The sequence below is a fragment of the Mustela erminea genome, chromosome 19 (assembly GCF_009829155.1).
Source record: "Mustela erminea isolate mMusErm1 chromosome 19, mMusErm1.Pri, whole genome shotgun sequence".
Taxonomy (NCBI): domain Eukaryota; kingdom Metazoa; phylum Chordata; class Mammalia; order Carnivora; family Mustelidae; genus Mustela; species Mustela erminea.
Window position 1 is genome coordinate 25,922,946 of NC_045632.1, and position 19,346 is coordinate 25,942,291.

At 35.4% G+C, this 19,346-nt stretch overlaps 1 protein-coding gene across 2 annotated transcripts in view; it reads left to right on the plus strand.

Annotated features, from left to right (window-relative positions):
- Nucleotides 1–19,346, plus strand: part of PHKB (phosphorylase kinase regulatory subunit beta) — a 241,324-nt gene that overhangs the window by 117,799 nt on the left and 104,179 nt on the right. For both annotated transcript variants that reach the window (XM_032326064.1, XM_032326066.1), the window contains 3 exons: nt 572–629; nt 1,386–1,463; nt 9,718–9,876. In XM_032326064.1, the coding sequence (XP_032181955.1) occupies nt 572–629; nt 1,386–1,463; nt 9,718–9,876 (295 nt within the window). The remainder of the gene's footprint in view (nt 1–571; nt 630–1,385; nt 1,464–9,717; nt 9,877–19,346) is intronic.

The following is a 19,346-nucleotide window of genomic DNA, read 5'->3' on the forward strand; positions in this document are numbered from 1 at the left end:
TCCCCAAAGAAATCCATCAAGTCTTAATTGAACTACGTCCGTTACTATTATCCCTTCCTAACCCTTGGGCAGACTCAGGTGTTTCCTTTTGTGTATTTCTGATGTGCCATGTATAAACATTTCATATAATACTTTCGTAGTTTCTTTACATGCCTGACTCCCCACTAGGCTAGGAGCACTTGAGGGCGGGTTCTCTATTTATTTGTCTTCATAGCCCTCTGTCTAATTGGTGCCAGGCATTACTAAGTACTTAGTAAATATTTGTTGAATGAATGATTACTGTGTGATGGATTAAATGAATGAGATTTTGAGTAACAAGAGTTCTAAGAATTTTTTTAGAAGCAGTTAAACTACTTATATCAGTCTAATTTTGTTATTACTATATACTTCTATGTATATCCTATATGCTATAATTCATTATACTATACAGTATAATCTATATACTTCTATATATCTTTGTTCTAACAGTTATTCCATATATAATTAATATATTTATTCTAATTAATATAATTGTTCTAACTAATATAATTAACTTCAGTGAAATTTTTAATATTTTTATTTTATGTTTTAGCTATTTGATGGCATTGAATGTGAATTTCCCATATTTTTCCTTTACATGATGATTGATGGTAAGTGAGATTTTCTAAAATTTAAACTATGGCATATAAGTGGTTTAAAGAAAAGCAGATGAAATATGACCCTTTCAGCTAGCAAAATAGGCTATACTTCAGTGATGTTAACTGCTCTGCATTTTTATATGCTACTCTTCTGCTTTCTGGGTGTATATTAAATCATTTAAAGAGTTCAAAAATACTTTGAAGTATTTAAGAAATTATACAAATATATTTTCATATTTGCAAAGAGAAATTTTTATGGATAGTAATAATAGATATTGTAATCTTTGACATTGTGAATATCTATAACATTTATACTTAAGAGTAGAGAAATTTCCATTAAAATTCAATAATCAGTTCTAAATGTTAACATGACCTAAAAACAATTTCATGGAATAATATACATATTTGCATTACTTTTTTCCAATTTTATTTTTATCATTTACATACAAAATTAACAAAATAATTATAACTGGGCTAATAGATTTTTTCCTTTCTTTCTTTTCTTTTTTTTTTTTTAGAGAGAGGGAGTGGAGAGGGAGGGGCACAGGGAGAAGGGAGATCTTAACTAGGCTCCATGCCCAGCATGGAGCCCAACATGGGGCTCGATCTCACAACCCTGAGATCATGACCTGAACCTAAATCAAGAGTCGAACGCTTAACCAACTTAGCTATCCAGGTGCCCCATGGACTAGTCGAGTTTTCTAAGGCAAAGTTTCTGTGGTACTTATTGAGCTCATATGCTATTGGTTTTTATATTTTAAATTTTAGGAGTTTTTAGAGGCAATCCCAAACAAGTAAAGGAGTATCAGGATCTTCTGACTCCAGTACTTCATCAGACCACAGAAGGTATAGTTGGATTGTTTGTCAAGAAATTCTTTCTAATATTTCCTAAATGTTACTTTGAAATCTATAAATTACTCCTTTTTATTTTTTTTTTGTTTTTTTTTTTAAAGATTTTATTTATTTATTTGACAGAGAGAGATCACAAGTAGACAGAGAGGCAGGCAGAGAGAGGGAGAGAGGAGGAAGCAGGCTCCCTGCTGAGTAGAAAGCCCGATGCGGGGCTTGATCCCAGGACCCTGGGATCATGACCTGAGCCGAAGGCAGCGGCTTAACCCACTGAGCCACCCAGGCGCCCTAAATTACTCCTTTTTAAATATAACAACTTATATTAAATTATAAAAAATGGAGCCTTGAATGAATTGTAAGGAATGATCTATTAATTTGTTATTAGAAGTGTGTTTTTATAAAAGGAGTTCACTGGGCAAGACAAGGTTGAAGAATAAATTTAGGTGATTATGGTTGTAGTAATTACAAAATACTTTTCCAGGTGGGCAAAGTTTCTTGTTCTTCTACCTACTATGAAACTCCTTCACTCTGTGAAGTATGACAATAATATAGAGTAGCTGTTTTCTCTCCCGATCATCAGAGATGCTATGTTCAGGTGAATGCTGCCCCCTCCAGAGGGCTACCTTAAGAGGTTCTGCCATAGCCTAAAGGTACTACTACTGCCAGAAACAGATTGGCCTCATATTTGGAGTTACTTCTTGGATCTTTAGCATATTATTTTGAATGTCAGCCTAGTGCTAATGATTCATCCTTTGAGGATGGGTTTAATACTTTAGAAGTGGCTAAAAGACTCTTACAAATAGTATATTGGTTTTAGTTAAACACCAGCAGAGCCCATAAAAGAATATAACTGATTTTCAGTATGACTAGAAAACTAATAGTTCCAAAAAAGAAACTCTAGATTCTCTAGATTCTTTAGAGCTCTAGATTCTTTGGAGATTAGTGTTAGTAAAATAAGAACATATTCTCTTAAGTAAACAGCTTTGAAAACCTTTATCTGAAAGTGAAAAATCATGATGTATGGCTAAAAAATGGGTGGTCCTATGGACCCTTTCCACAAACTTGGAATTACAGCACTGGACCTCATTCCTCCCTCAGGAGAAGTTTGTGATATTTTTTACAGTTTTCCACAAGTATTTTCAAATAAAAACTTCACAATGTGTGCTCAGCCTTTAAAATACTTGTAATGTGGAAGTAGCAAAGTATTTGTGAATAAACCTTGCATTCCAAATAAATATTAATTTTTGAAACCAGTTATTAATATCTTTATGCTCCAAATAATAATTTATCCAATGTGAGAAATAATGTAATGCATGCTGTAATGAATAGAAATCCAATCCCTTGAATCATATCTGTTAGTATTCAGTGGTAGATCATTGATGCATTGAGAGGGTAGTTTAGTGTACAACAGTTTAGTCTTTGTCATGTTCAGAAAGTGATGTTCAAACTCTTCTTTGTGTATCAAAGATCTTTTTACTGGTTTTAGATACAAATATCACTATTGATTGCCTTTCTGAAAGGAGCTAAAGGAATGGAAAAGGCAGAATTCTAGGTCAGTCACTGTGGTCTCAGGATCCCACAGAAGCAACCAGGGTGCCTGAACCAAAAGGGTGCCCAAGCGGTGGACTGGGGAAAATGGTTATAGTCCGTGAGCCCAAGAGGCACTCTCAGCTCAGGTCACCATAAACTATGAGCCAGGCCAGTAGCAAGTGCACTCTTTGCCTGCACACCAGAAAAAGACTGGGACATGTGGGCCACGTTACCAACCCCTGGAAGGGTCCAAAGAGCTGCACCATGACCAGGCAACAGCTCTCAGGGTGGCAGCAGCTCTGGAAAGGACAATAAAGCAGAACCCAGCTGGCACGTGGGAGTAGTGGAGGAGGGTGTATCTGTGCAAGCCCACAGATTCTTCCAGTCCCAAAGATACAAAGTGCAGAAATGCTTGTGGGTCTCTAGGAATGCTCCCAGGAGAAATGCAGTCCCTGTCACCCAGGGGTTTCTGTAGAGCTTGGTGCACACAAAAGTGAAGACAGTTGTACTTAGAAAGTTTACTAAAGAAAGGGTCTGTGATCATGTGGCTCTAGGCCAAGGATCCAGACAAGGCCATTTTTGCTCTGACCCTCTGAAGAGTCATGAAAAGTTAGCAAGGAACGAAAACCACACAGAGGACCAGCTCACCTTGAGGCCATCCTCCTGACAAGGGATGGTGCAATTCCACCCAGGCAAAGAAACCCAAGAAGCAGAACAGGAGGTACCTCCCCCAGAAGACAGACTGGAAGAATAGGTGAATGACAAGCTAATAGATCTCAAGGGTCTGTAAAAGTCCAGCACTATAGGAAAATAATATATTGAGCTCCAGGTGTTTCCTCACAACTTGTTTTTCCTTCAGTCTAAAATTTTACTTTTTTTTTTTTTTTACATTTTTCCCATTATAACTAGATCCTTATTTTTCCAATTTATGTTTTTAAGTGGCTTTTTAACCTTCTTTTCCACATCAACATTTTATAGATTTATGCCTCATTCTAGTCCTTTTTTCATGCTATTAAATTTTATTTTATTTATTTAAAAAATAAATTATTTATTTTAAAAAGACTTTATTTATTTTATTTATTTATTTGACAGAGAGAGATATAGCAAGAGAGGGAACACAAGCAGGGGCAGTAGGAGAGGGAAAAGTGGGCTTCCCGCAGAGTAGGGAGCCCTATGCGGGACTCAGTCCCAGGACCCTGGGATCATGACCTGAGCCAAAGGCAGACATTTAACAACTGAGCCACCCAGGTGCCCTAAATTTTATTTTATATATATACGAACTTTGTTTTCTTTGCATATTTGGGATGTAGTGTCTTCTAACACACAAACCTAAATTCAGTCAGGAATAAGTAGATCACCCTGCTTGTCCACCCTGAGAGATTATAGTCTTTCTCCACCAACCCATTGTACCCCCCCCCATTTTTATTGTTTTGTTCATTTTGGCTTTGTTCGCATTTCTGTGGTGGCTGCAGATAACTTTAGATTTTTTCCTGTGGTGCATTTTGCTTGGGTCATGGTTGATATTTTGGACTCTATTCATTTGCTGATCCATCCTTCTTGGGCAGAATGACTAGAACTCACAACAAAGGAAGGAACCAGAGGCAATGTTCTCTGCCACAGAGCTAATCTATATGGATATAAGCAAGATGTCAGAGATAGAATTCAGGAGAGCAGTTTTAAAGTTAATAGCTCGGTTTGAAAAAAGCATACATGACAATACAAAATCTCTAAGGGTGGAAATGAGATCTAACCACACAAAACTTAAAAATGCTATTGATAGGATGCAGTCTAAATTGGATGCTCTAAAGCTAGGGACAGTGACTCAGAAGAGAAATTAAGTGATCCAGAGGACAGGCTGATGGAAAGGAAGGAAGCTGAGGAAAAGACAGAGAAACAAATTATAGCCCATGAAGAAAGGCATAGAGAATTTAATGATGCCTTGAAAAGAACCAATGTCAGAATCATTGGGATCCAAAGAGTGGAAAGAGAGAGGGCTAGAAAGTATATTTGAGCAAATCATGGCTGAGAACTTTCCTAATATGGGGAATGAAACAAACATTCATGTCTAAGAGGCAGAGAGGACTCCTCACAAAATCAATAAAAATAGATCAACACCCTGACGTGTAATAGTAAAGCTTGCAAATCTTTGAGCCAAAGAAGCTATCGTGAGAGCAGCTAGGGAAAGTAGACTCCATACTTTGGAGGAGGAACATCAGAATAACATGAAATCTATCCACAGAATCCTGGCGGGCATGAAAAGCCAGCAAGATACATTCAGGGTATTAAATGAGAAGAACATGCAGCCAAGAACACTTTATCCAGCAAGGCTGTCATTGAGAATGGAAGGAGAAAGAAAGTGTTCCCAGGACAGATGGAAAGAATATGTGACCACCAAGAAATATTAAGGGGGATTCTGTAATTGAAAGGAGACCCCAAGAGTAATGTAGACCAAAAAATAACAGAGATAGTCTACAAGAACAGGGACTTCACAGGCAATACAATGGCACGAAGTTCATATCTTTCAATAGTTACTCAATGTAAGTGGGCTGATGGTCCCATCAAAAGACACAAGAGTTTCAGATTGTATAAAAAAGCAGGACCGATCCATATGCTGTCTACAGGAGACTCATTTTGAACCTAAAGACACCTCCATATTGAAAGTGAGGGGATGGAGAAAAATTTACCACTCCAGCAGACCACAAAAAAAAGCTGGGGTAGCAATCCTCATATCAGCCAAACTTGATTTTAAACAAAGAATCATAAGAGATATAGAGGACACTGTATCATACTTAAAGGGTGTATCGAACAAGAAGATCTAACAATTTTGAATATCTATGCCTCCAACATGGGACCAGCACTTATTATTAGCAGTTATATGCCAACAAACTAGGTAATTTGGAAGAAATGGATATTCCTGGAAACTTATAATCTATCATGACTGAAACAGGAAAAAATAGACAATCGGAACAGACCAATAACCAGCAAGGAAATTGAAACAGTTATCAAAAACCTCCCCAAAGAGGGTGTGTGCTTTGGTGAGTGCTGTGAAGTGTGTGAACCTGGTGATTCGCAGACCTGGGGATAAAAACGTATGTTTATAAAAAATAAAAAATTAAAGAAAAACAAAAAACAAAAAACAAAACCTCCCCCAAAACAAAAGTCCAAGGCCAGGTGACTTCCCAGGGTAATTCTATCAAACATTTAAAGAAGAGATAATACCTATTCTACTGAAGGTGTTTCAAAAAATAGAAATGGAAGAAAACTTCCAAACTCTTTCTATGAGGCCAGCATTACCCTGATCCCCAAACCAGGCAAAGACCACAACAAAAAGGAGAATTGCCGACAAAAATCCCTGATGAATATGGATGGATGCCAAAATACTCATCAAGATCCTAGTCAATAGGATCCAACAGTACTTTAAAGGGATTATTCACTACCACCAGGTCAGATTTATTCTGGCATGCAAGGGCAGTTTAACATTCGCAGATCAATCAGCGTGATAGATCACATCAACAAAAGAGGAGACAAGAACCATATGATCCTCTCAATTGATGCAGAAAATGCACTTGACAAAATAGAGCATCCTTTCTTGATTAAAACTCTTCACAGTGGAGGGTTAGAGGGAACATACCTCAATCTCATAAACGCCATCTATGAAAAGCACACAGCAAATATCATTCTCACTGGAGAAAAACTGTGAGCTTTTCCCTTAAAGTCAGGAACAGGACAGGAATGCTCACTGTCACCACTATTGTTCAACATAGTAGTAGAAGTCCTAGCCTCAGCAATCAGACAACAAAAAGAAAAGGCATTCAACTTGGCAAGGAAGTCAAACCTTCACTCTTCACAGATGACATGATACTTTATGTGGAAAACCCAAAAGACTCCACCTCCAAATCACTAGAACTCATAAAGCAAATCAGCAATGTGGCAGAATATAAAATCAATGCACAGAAATCAGTCGCTTTTCTATACACTAACAATGTGACTGAAGAAGGAGAGATTAAGGAATAAATTCCACTTACAACTGCACCAAAAACCAAGATACCTAGGAATAAAACTAACCAAAGAGTTAAAGGATCTACACTCTAGAAACCACTGAACACTTACGAAAGAAACTGAGGAAGACACAAAGAGATGGAAAAACATTCCGTGCTCATGGATTGGAAGGATAAACATTGTGGAAATGTCTATGCTACCCAGAACCATCTACACTTTCAATGGAATCCCTGTCAAAAGACCATTGACATTTTTCACAGAGCTGGAACAAACAATCCTAAAATTTTAATGGAACCAGAAAAGATCCTGAATCGCCAGGGGAATGTTGAAAAAGAAAGCCAAAGCTGGGGGCATCGCAATGTCTGACTTCAATCTATGTTACAAAGCTGTGCTCATCAAGACAGCATGGTACTGCACACAAAAAAAGACAGATCAATGGAATGGACTATAGAGTCCAGAAATGGACCCTCAACTAATGGTTAACTAATCTTTGAGAAAGTAGGAAAAAATATCTAATGGAAAAAAGACAGTCTCTTCAATAAATGGTATTGGGAAAATTAGACAGCCACATCCAGAAGAATGAAAGTGGACCATTTTCTTACACCATACACAAAGATAAACTCAAAATGATGAAAGACCTCACTGTGAGACAGGAATCCATCGAAATCTTTGAGGAGAACACAGACAGCAACCTCTTCTACCTTGGACATAGCAAATTCTTTCAAAACATGTCTCAAAAGGGAAACAAAAGCAAAAATGAACTATTGGGACTTAATCAAGATAGAAAGCTTCTTCCCAGCAAAGGAAACAACCAATAAAACTAAAGGAAACATATGGAATGGAAGAAGATATTTGCACATGTTGTTATAGATAAAGGGCGGGTATCCAGGATCTATAAAGAACTCGAGCTGAACTCCCAGAAAACCAAATAATCCCATCAAGAAAAGGGCGGAAGACATGAACAGACACTTCTCCAAGGAAGACATACCAATGGCTAACAGACAAATGAAAAAAATGCTCCATGGCACTTGCCATCAAGGAAATACAAATCAAAACCACAATGAGATACCACCTTACACCAGTTAGGTTGGCAAAAATTAATAAGACTCGAAAGAACAAATGTTGATGAAGATGTGGAGTCAAGAGAACCCTCTTACACTGTTGGTGGGAGTGCAAGCTAGTACAGCCACTCTGAAAAACAATATGGAGGTTCCTCAAGACACTAAAAATATAGCTACCCTACAACTCAGCAATTACACTACTAGGTATTTACCACAAAGATACAGGTGTAGTGAAAGAAAGGGGCACATGCACCCCAGTGTTCATAGCATCAGTGTCCATAATAGCCGAACTATGGAAGGAGCCCAGACATCCTTCAGCAGATGAATGGATAAAGATGTGGTTCATATATACAATGGAATATTGCTCAACCATCAGAAAGGAGGAATACATTTACATTGACATGGATGAAACTGAAGGGGATTATGCTAAGTGAAATAAGTCAGTTGGAGAAAGACAATTATCATATGGTTTCACTCATTATGTCGAACATAAGGAATAGTGCAGAGGCAATAGGGGAAGGGAGGGAAACTGAATGGGAACAGATAGAGACAGAGACAAACCATATAAAACTCTTGACTCTGGGAAACCAACTGAGGGTTGCAGAAGGGGAGGTGGGTGGTTGGATGGGGTAAATGGGTGATGGGCATTAAGGAGGGCACATGATGTGATGAGCACTGGGTGGTGTATACAACTAGTGAATGAATCCCTGAACATTATATCAGAAACTAATGTTTTGTACTATATGTTGAATAATTGAATTTAAAATAAATAAATAAGGAAACAAACAAACCAAATATCTCAATTGATAGATGTATGAAGGAAAAAAATTTTGGGGAAATCTATGCCATTTTATTAGGAAAAATAAATTTACCCAGGGTTGATAGTACAAAAAGTCTTCTTTAGCATTCTACAAGAGTGTTGTTTTTTTCTTTATGTTACTCACAAAGATTTTAGGTTTTAAATGAGAAATTTTAGTTTCTATCAAGGAATGTATTTATTTATTTATTTCCAAGATTTTATTTAAATTCAATTCAGTTAACATATATAGTATTATTGATTTCAGAAGAAAGATTTAGTAATTTATTACTTGCATATAATGCCCTATGCTCATTACAACACATGCCCTTCAAGGAATGTTTTAAACAAGTTGCTTACAGAGGAGGATGGATTTTTTTTTTCTTTTCAATGATATTAAATGGTAGATATTGGATTTGATGTTTAAAATGAGGATTTCTTTGCTTTAAGCAATGGCTCAGGGTTATAATTCTTCATTTGAGATTACATGGTATCTCATTTGTAATGCTTCTACAGACTAATCCTATTAAAGAAAACTTGTATGGCTCTAAATGTTTGCATACTGTATTTTTGTTGATTCATTTAAAGGTGTTAAAATTAAATGTTGTTAAAGGAGATTATGTACGTATTATTGGCTAAAGCATAGCATATGCTGTCAAATTAGTGTTAAAATCAAGGAGCTTTTTCCATGTTTTTCACTGGCAGTTTCTGAGGCCATTATATCCAATTTCCTGTAGCTGATCAAATCTCTTACTTTCTTTAGAACCCGTCTCTCTCTGTTTTCTAACATTTCAGTTTCTTGAGGGGAAAATTTGGGGAGGACACTGATCTTTGTATTTTAAATATGTATTTTTAAACTCCATAGGTTATCCTGTCATACCAAAGTACTATTACGTGCCAGCTGATTTTGTAGAATACGAGAAAAGAAACCCTGGTAGTCAAAAGCGATTTCCTAGCAACTGTGGCCGTGATGGAAAACTCTTTCTTTGGGGACAAGCCCTTTATATCATTGCAAAACTCCTGGGTAAGTAGAGAAGTTTGGGAACATTTTTTTCCCTTGATACCACGCTGTTAGAAATAAGTATATCTTTGCTCTCATCTTTCTTGGATTTGGGTGGTGTTTCCTACTGTTAAGAGGTCTTGGGGAAGTTTCTTAGTATGTAAAGCTATATTAATATGTCTGTTTCACTTAATAATGATGGACAGTTTCTGGGAAGAATGTCAAATAGGTGTGAATACCATTATGATCATTTAGGGGCTTCATTCAGCTTGGTGGATAGGTTTCTAGCAGGAGGCTGTGGAAACTTTTAGTTACTTTTATATAACATAGCAAAAATTCTGATTTTATGCTTGCTCATAGCTTTAGTAAACCACTTGTCAAAAGGAATTGGTTAACTCAAAGTTCTCTTCTTTCCCACAAATATGCATTGGTAATTTACTCAGTTAGCTTAGAGGCTTAATGGGACCATTATTCATAATTTTTTGAGGATTTTTCAACTTCTCCCAAAACTTCTGCTGAATATGAGCACTCTTTGGACATATTGAGATGAAGGCTAATTTAAGGAACGCACACACAAAAGCATTATTATGCATCTTTCTGCATCATTGCTTGCTTAAATTTCAAATATTATTAGCATTCCCATCAAAAAGGCTATCAAATTAGAGTCAGAATTTCTTAATGGCAAACAAATTATGAAACAGGCTGATTGTAGATACTGTATGTACCTGTACTAAAAGAACTGCTTACCGTGTGAAGTATGTTATTGTCTTTGGTGTTCCCAGTATTACTGCATAAATGCTAAATTTGTTTGTGTTGTAAGAATAATCATCTTGGGTTTCTTTCTTTCTTTTTTTTACATTCCATTAGGGAAGAGTATTTCAGATTTCCAATTCAAGCTTTACACAAATGACATATAAAAGCACACAGAAGCTAACCAAAGAAGAGAAAATTAAGTTAATGCTGTTTTCAATTTGCTTGTTTCCTAACTGCATTTTCCGGGTCTCCATATATACTTAATGCTAATTTAAGAACCTGTAGAAAAATTTTCTTCTTTTAAGGGGACAGCTTTTTGATAAGGAGTTGATATTATTTATACAGGTATTGCTTTTAGATTTTCCAAAAGAAAAAAATATATATACACCTGAAGTAGTTTTCTTAGAATCAAGCCAAGTTGGCAAGGTTATCGCTGGCTAGAATGTTATTTTCCATCTCACTAGCATGAATACAAGGGAGTCTTCTGGTGATACAGCTAAATAAAGCATGTTGTAGTAAAGGAGTAGTTAACTGATCTAAGGATAAAAATTTTAACATCTGAATCATAAATTTCTATATATTGGAGCTTGGAAATTATAATTGAGCTTAATGAAATTTTTCTGATTCTGAGGTTGAAAACTAGAACTTGGGATATTGAGTTTGAGATCTAAACCTTTATCATCCTGCTTTTTGCTCTGTATCTGGTCTGTGATTAAGTGTTAGGAAGAGTGCTATTTGAGCAAAGTCTATGGATAAAATTGAGGAGGCTAATGAATTGGGAATGCAGAATTGACTGTACTATACATAAGCAACTTGGGTTTTTAAAAAGGAAGAAATTGAAAATAGCATGGAGGACATGGGGACTTAGAGTGGAGAAGGGAGTTGGGGGAAATTGGAAGGGGAGGTGAACCATGAGAGACTATGGACTCTGAAAAACAATCTGAGGGTTTTGAAGGGACGGGGGGTGGGAGGTTGGGGTACCAGGTGGTGGGTATTATAGAGGGCACGGATTGCATGGAGCACTGGGTGTGGTGCAAAAATAATGAATACTGTTATGCTGGAAATAAAAAAAATAATAAATAAATTAAATATTAAAAAAAAAAAAAAGAAATGAATGGATAAACAAATTGTGTTAGCCATCCAATAGAATAAAGCTTGCCAATAAAAAAAAAAAAAAAAGAAAAAAGCATTGTACCTTCCTTACTCTAAAATAAATGTATTGAATGTAGACAGATTTTGATTGTAGATAGCATTTCCTTATGTTAAGATGAGTGTGAACAGAAATAGTCCAGGCCAGACCTTCTCATCTCTGTTTCATGACCAAAAAGAAGAAAAACTTCAAAGAAAGAGTCTATTTCTCTTTTCCCTGCTGAGCTCCTAAAAAGGCAGTTGAGAACATACAGAAGGTGTGTTGCAAACTATGAAACCACAAACTTTCTCTGCTGCTGAAAAAAGAGATGCTACATATTCATTAGCACTCTGACCTAGCTGTGTGTCATCTGGTTAACAAACTCACTGGTTAAGATGAATAAGATCTCAGAAGACTGAATCATTTAGTTACTCTTAACTCTTATATACTTGCCCCTAAGAACATTAAACTTCTATGGATGTTATTGAGATTCCAGATGCCACATTTAACTAACAAAGTCTTATTTATTCATTAAAGGGGCATGGTTGGATATTTGCTTGACAGCATTTTGTGGGTCCATTTAATTGGAATTAACTGAAAATAATAGAATAGTAAATTTTGAAATTATTCTATGATATATGGCTTTTACTAATTCAGGCCAGTTTGCATCCAGTGAAATCTAGTAAGAATATTTTGCGTGTATATACACACACACACACACACACACACACACACACACACACATATATATATATATACACACACACCCTAATGAATAATTATGCAACAAAACTATGTGACTTTCATCCCATTGTTAGAGCAAAAAGACTCAATATGCTTTTCCTGGCCTAAGACCTGAACTACCTAGTGTATTCTTAGAAAATAATTATTACAGTACTTCTTTCTTTAGAAAATTCAGATTTTAAGAAAATCAGTAGTTGCTATAAAATAAGTCAAAAGTTATAAATATTAATTTTATTTATTTATTTATTTATTTACATCTGACATAGAATTGTTATTACTGGAATACTATATTCTAATGTTTTCTTACAGTATTACATTATAGAAAATATTAGAGATAATTAAAAATAAAATCAAGTTTACATCTGATCTTCAGGCAAAACATGATGATTGTTAGTATTTGCTGTCTATCCCTTGTTCTTTTTTTTATATATAACTTTTTTTTATTACATGTTAGTTTTTGATGTAGTGTTCCATGATAAACATGTTTATTTTAAACCAGATAAGACATATTTTAAGATATAACATTTGAGGGGCACCTGGGTGGCTCAGTGGGTTAAAGCCTCTGCCTTCAGCTCAGGTCATGATCTCAGGGTCTTGGGATCAAGTCCGCATTGGGCTCTCTGCTCAGCAGGGAGCCTGCTTCCCTCTCTCTCTCTGCCTGACTCTCTGTCTGCTTGTGATCTCTCTGTCAAATAAATAAAAAAATCTTAAAAAAAATACAATATTTGACTTGTCTTAGAATAAAATGATCATTAGCTATACCTTTAATCATTATTTAAATTTGGAAGTTTAGAAACCTACCATAGAAGAGATGATCAGTCTCTAGAACACAGTGTATCTTTTTTTCCCGTATTTTAAAATTTAAATTTAGTTAATTAACATATATTATTGGTTTCAGAGGTACAGGCCTATGATTCATCAGTCTTATATAATACCCACTGTTCATTATATTACATGTCCTCCTTAATGTCCATCACCTTAATATCCTTCCTCCAACCCTCCGTTTGTTTCCTGTGATTAAGAGTCTCTTATAGTTTGTCTCCCTCTCTGGTTTAGTCTTGTTCTATTTTTTCCTCTCTTCCCCTGTGATCTTTTGTTTTGTTTCTTAAATTCCACATATCAGTGAGATCATATGATAATTGTGTTTCTGTGATTGACTTATTTCGCTTTGCGTAATACCCTCTAGTTCCATCCACGTCATTGCAAGTGGCAAGATTTCATTTATTTTGGTGGCTGCATAATATTCCATATATATGTGTGTGTGTGTATACACACACGCGCGTGCGCGCGCACACACACACACACACACACACACATGCCACATCTTGTTTATCCATTCATCTGTTGATGGAGATTTGGGCTCTTTTCATAGTTTGGCTATTTTAGACATTGCTACTATAAACATTGGGGTGCAAATGCCCTTTCAGATCACTATATTTGTATCTTTGGGGTGTACCTTTTTAAGTGTTTTGCAAAAATAACTTCAAAAGTATTTATCACATAAAAGTCACTTGAAAAACCATGATCTTTGGATTGGATTTTTTTTTTGAAGTTAAGAATACAAGAGAAATGTAACATAAGGTTAATGATAACTAACTCTAAAACTTCCCCAAAGTCATTACTTAACTTTAATATATTTCTTATTCAGTGTTTTTAAAAAGAGAAACTAAGAGACCATGTCTCCTGGTCTTAGGTCTGGAAATAGCATATTGAGTTTAGCTTAAAAAAAATCTGACTTCTAGACTTTAGCTTTTCTTTTCAATATATTTTTAGATAACTTCCCTTATATCCTGTACATCAGATATTCATGAACATGACCTTCATTTAGGCACCATTATAAGATGCCAAATCATTAAAGATTAGAGCATTATATACTGGATAACTTAAGATAGGTGGATAGAAGAATGTTTTTAGGATGGATACTTTGAAAACAATAAATATCAAGAGTTAAAATGAGGCATGTTCTCTGATTAAATTTGAAAATATTGAGCAATTTTTTAAAAGATTTAATTTGTTTTAGAGACAGAAAATGCATGAGTGGAGGGAGGGGGAGAGGGAGAGTATCTTCAAGCAGACTCCCCACTGAGCACAGAGCCCAATGTGGGGCTTGATCTCATGATCCATAAAATCATGACCCAAGCCTAAACCAAGAGTTAGAAGCTAGACCAGCTGTGCCAACCATATGCCCTAAAATATTGAGCAATTTTAATTAACTACAACTTTCTTTCTAACACACACAAACTCCCAGAATATTCAGATGAATGAAAGTTCTCTTGAATTTCACAAAGGATTATTTTCCTTTTTGAGGGAGGTGTTATTGAATTTCCTAGGAGTGTTAATAAGAGATGTCTAAAGTGATAAGATAGATATAGGGGTATATTAAATTATGCTAAATGTTATATACTTATAAAGTTCCCAACTTAACTTTTTGGGTGTCTAATGTTCTTTGGTAAGTCATTATTTGGAATCCAATTTATTTTCCAGTAGAAACTGTGTTTTAAATGATTATTGACACCCAGCACACTTGTAACCAACCATTTGATATAGATTATTTCTCTTATATAATCATCTTTTTCTTTCACCTCCTTCTCTGCCTGTTTCTCTTCCTATTTTTCTTTTCATGTTTTTCTTGGACTGTGATGGAAAGGTTAAGAGTTTTAGAGTCATGAACTTAAGAAACTGGACAGTTCAGGATTTCAGTGAAGTTTCTGCTACTTATCACTTACATGACTTGAAGAATTTTCTTAACTTCTGTATCATCAGTTTTTTTTTTTTTAAACTGATGGATGGATTAACTGATGAAGAAATATACATAAAACATTTACTGTGGCACAGATACATACTTAAATGGCTCTATTTCCTGTACTTCCTTCTGCCTTCCCTCTCTCAGCCACTATTTAAGAGATAGTATTTGTTAAAATGTATTTCATAGTTCTTATTAACCAGACAATTTAGGATGCTCACGGGCCCTCCTTGTATGTACGCCCATAGTCACAAAACATCACAAGAATAAAATGCTTCCCTAATTGCTACTTAATCTTTTGTCTTCTCTGTGATTTAGCTGCTATATGCAGAGGCCTACTGTATGCTAGTCACTGATATCCAGTAGCCCTACAGCAAGAAAATGACAACCTAGGAAATATATACTACTTCCTAATTCTAATGTTTGTAGCTAAGGTAAATTCATTTGCATTTGATTTCATTCATGGTATTTTTTGCCCAATTGACGTCAGATATAAAAACTACTGATTAAGCCTGGAAACCTAATGCTTTTAAGAGTTAAATTTAGTGATAAAGTGCCCCCTAGTGTGCACGAGGACAAAAGAAATTGGTCTTGATTTTCTTTCTTTTTTTTTTTTTAATTTTTATTTATTTATTTGACAAAGAGAGATACAGCAAGGTAGGGAACACAAGCAGGGGGAGTGGGAGAGGGATAAGCAGGCTTCCAGCTGAGCAGGGAGCCCAATGTGGGGCTCCATCCCAGGATCCTGGGATCATGACCTGAGCAAAAGGCAGCTGCTTAACGACTGAGCCACCCTTGGCACCCGGGTCTTGATTTTCATTGGTCTCTTGACTTCAAAAGCAGTTGACTCCTTACTCAGTATAGCACAAGGTTTTGGTACTGATCAGTTAAAGATAAAACGAACAGATAAGAGTATACAGATACATTTCTACATTGTGGTTGCTAAGAGATTTCCCAGCTGTTACACTTCAGGAAACTTCAAGCAGAAAGACATCGATTTCTAAGCACTTTTGTTATCTTTTTCATGGTATCTGTGTGATTGCTAGTGCCCTGAAGTGAGATTTCTGGGCAGTAGGCATTATAAACATCTTGCAAGCACATGTAATACAGTATGACTCTAAAAGCTTCACCTAAGAAGATTTTCTTCCTTTAGCTTATTATATAAATTTCTGGCTTTCTTAAAACTAAAATTTTTAGTTAAATTGCTACTAAGGCTAGGAAACTTGTATAAAAATTTATGATCCCACCCTTAAATATATTAGTAAAATTGAATATAAAAGCAGTAATGCCTAGAGTCTGAGAAGACTGTTTCCCAGAAATACTAATAATACCTGCCTTAAAATGTATCCAATTCTGTGCTCTGTCCTTTGTAAGTTTTAACCTAGGTAATCCTCCTAGCTTCATATGAGTCATAACTGAGGCTCAGAAGAGTTTAGCAACTCATCCAAGGTTACATAGCTCGTGACTGATTTAATGATTTATTCCGGAATCTGCAGGGTGATTGTATCACCTCTAACCTTTCTAAATACGCTCATTAAAAATAAAAACCTTGCTAATAATAAAAGATATTAATTTGTATCCTATTTTCATTTACATGCTTATTGTTAAAAAATGATTTCTTAGTGATTTTTTTTTTTTTTTTTTAAAGATTTTTATTTATTTCTTTGACAGACAGAGATCACAAGTAGGCAGAGAGGCAGGCAGAGAGAGAGGAAGGGAAGCAGGCTCCCTGCTGAGTGGAGAGCCCGATGCGGGGCTCGATCCCAGGACCCTGGGATCATGACCCGAGCCGAAGGCAGAGGCTTTAACCCACTGAGCCACCCAGGCGCCCCTCTTAGTGATTTTTTGTCCTCTATGAATTGTCTAGTTTTCTTTGCCCATTTAACTTTGATTTTGATGGGTTTTCTTATCAGTCTGCATGAATGTTTTATGTATTAGGTGTATTGACCTCTTTGGTATTTTCCTAGTTTGTTTGCCTATGAATTTTTTTTTTTTTTGCATTGCTTTTTGATGAACAAAATTTAAAGTCATTATATAATTAGATCTATCATTATTTTTCAATTTAATTCTGGCCATGGAATTTAACATTTAATTCTAAGAAATCCATCCCTGTTAGTCAATTGAGTTAAAAGAATTTATAAATTTGAATTTTTTTGGTATGGTATCTGAGGTTGAGGATCTACATTTTCTTTTTCTCTGTCGCTTATTTCTTAATACATGTGTTACTAATAGGTGGCACTACAGCTGAGAATCAGTTAGGCTTAGAAGCACATAATTTTACCCTGTAAATTATCTGCTGAGCCTATTTTAGTGTGTCCTATATAATTTTGGTGTCATGATAAAAAATTACTTGCTCTGTTAAATTTCCTTTGAATTGTCATTTTATTAAAGAAACAAAAATTCTTCTTGATATTTTCTCTTTACCCTCAATAATGATTGAAGTAAACCTGGTGTATTTTTCATAAAATATCTACACACAAAAAATAAAAATATTAATGAACCTAATCTGTTGTCTAAAGATTTAAAGACAGCTGTCCCTATTTATAGAAATGCTTATCTGTGAAGTTTGTTACCATACTATGAAATGTAGAAAGCCGTTGGTCTTATATCCTTGTTCCGTTATTTTCATTTTAAATATTCTGTAGTTGGTTGGACACACATTCCTTCAGGCTTTCACTCTTCACCAGAAAGCCAGTACCATGGAACTGGCACAGTGAGGAATTCTGTTTTGCCTCCTGAATGTCAAAAATCAATGCAGTTCAAAAAAATATGTTTATAATATGATCTTTTTGAGGTATTAGTCACTTTTACCATTATGAAAATTAAAGCAATGATTACAGCAATTGACGTTTCCAAATTTGTTAACTCAGTAGTTTATTTTTTTTGTTTAATAAGTCTCTTGAGCACCTACTATATGGAAGATGCTGTGCTAGAAGGTGGGGACTAGCCATGAATGAGAAGCATACAGCCTGTGGGGTTATAGATGAGCACATGGTGGAAGTTCGGATGTCAAGCTGGATATATAGATGCAGCACAAATAGAGAAATGAGAAGGAAATACAAAGAAATAAGCTTTTTCAAGAGACTTGGTTAACTGATCCATATCAATTTTACAGATTAGCATTTATGCTTTCCAGGGATTTAAGATTTACTAATTTTTCTGTCATTTATAAATAACATAATAATAAAGATAGAATTTTATTTCTGTAGAAAGACAGTGAAACATTAATTATGTAAAATGCTTGTTGATAGTGGAAATTTTTTCACATCCAATGATCAGACAAATGAGATAGGAAGATAATTTGGTGCTATTTAGAATATCATTGTACTAATCAACCCTGCATCATGAGCTCAACTGATATTAATAAATAGAAATTATATGGCGGTATTTGCCATAATAAGCCTACATTGATTTGGTTTAAATTTTACAAAAGTGTATTTTTTTTCAGAGGTAGAAGAATATTCTGTGATTTGAATAGGAAAAATATAACATATCAAGGTCTAAGTTATTTGTGGAATGTTTTCTCCTATTGGTATATTTTCCATCTGTGTTGTATACAGTGTCAGTGTTCTTAAAGGGTAAAATTAGTCTAGGCTATGAGTGCAAACTCGAGAGAGAGACTGTGTTTGAATCTAAGCTCTGTCATTTACTTTCTGTGTGCAAGTTGCTGAGCCCCTCTGTGCCTCCATTTTGTCATCCGTAAAATGACAAGACTGTGGTGAGGATTAATGAATTAGTATAAATGAACTGCTCAAATGAGGCTAGGAACAGAGTGAGCACTTGGTGAGTGTTTCTGTGGTTCCTGTGACAGAGGCAACAGTGCCTGCACTGTTCCTCCTTTCTCTTGTCATGCTATCATTAATATCACTTTTATTATTACTAAAAACATCTTTCAAGAGTTACTAAAAACACCTTTTGTGATTCTGTCTTTTGGATAACATTGCATACGTGCCCTGAAGTTAACCCTAGAATAGAAATACCTGTATAATGAGAAACATTACCCTAGCTGCAAGGAAATTTACAAGCGTTTCTGTGGTTGACTTTCTGCTCTGTTTTTCAGAATTATTCACTGACTTAAAGAAGTACCTAAAAAACTATGGAAAATTAGGTTGTTGGTTTTTGTTT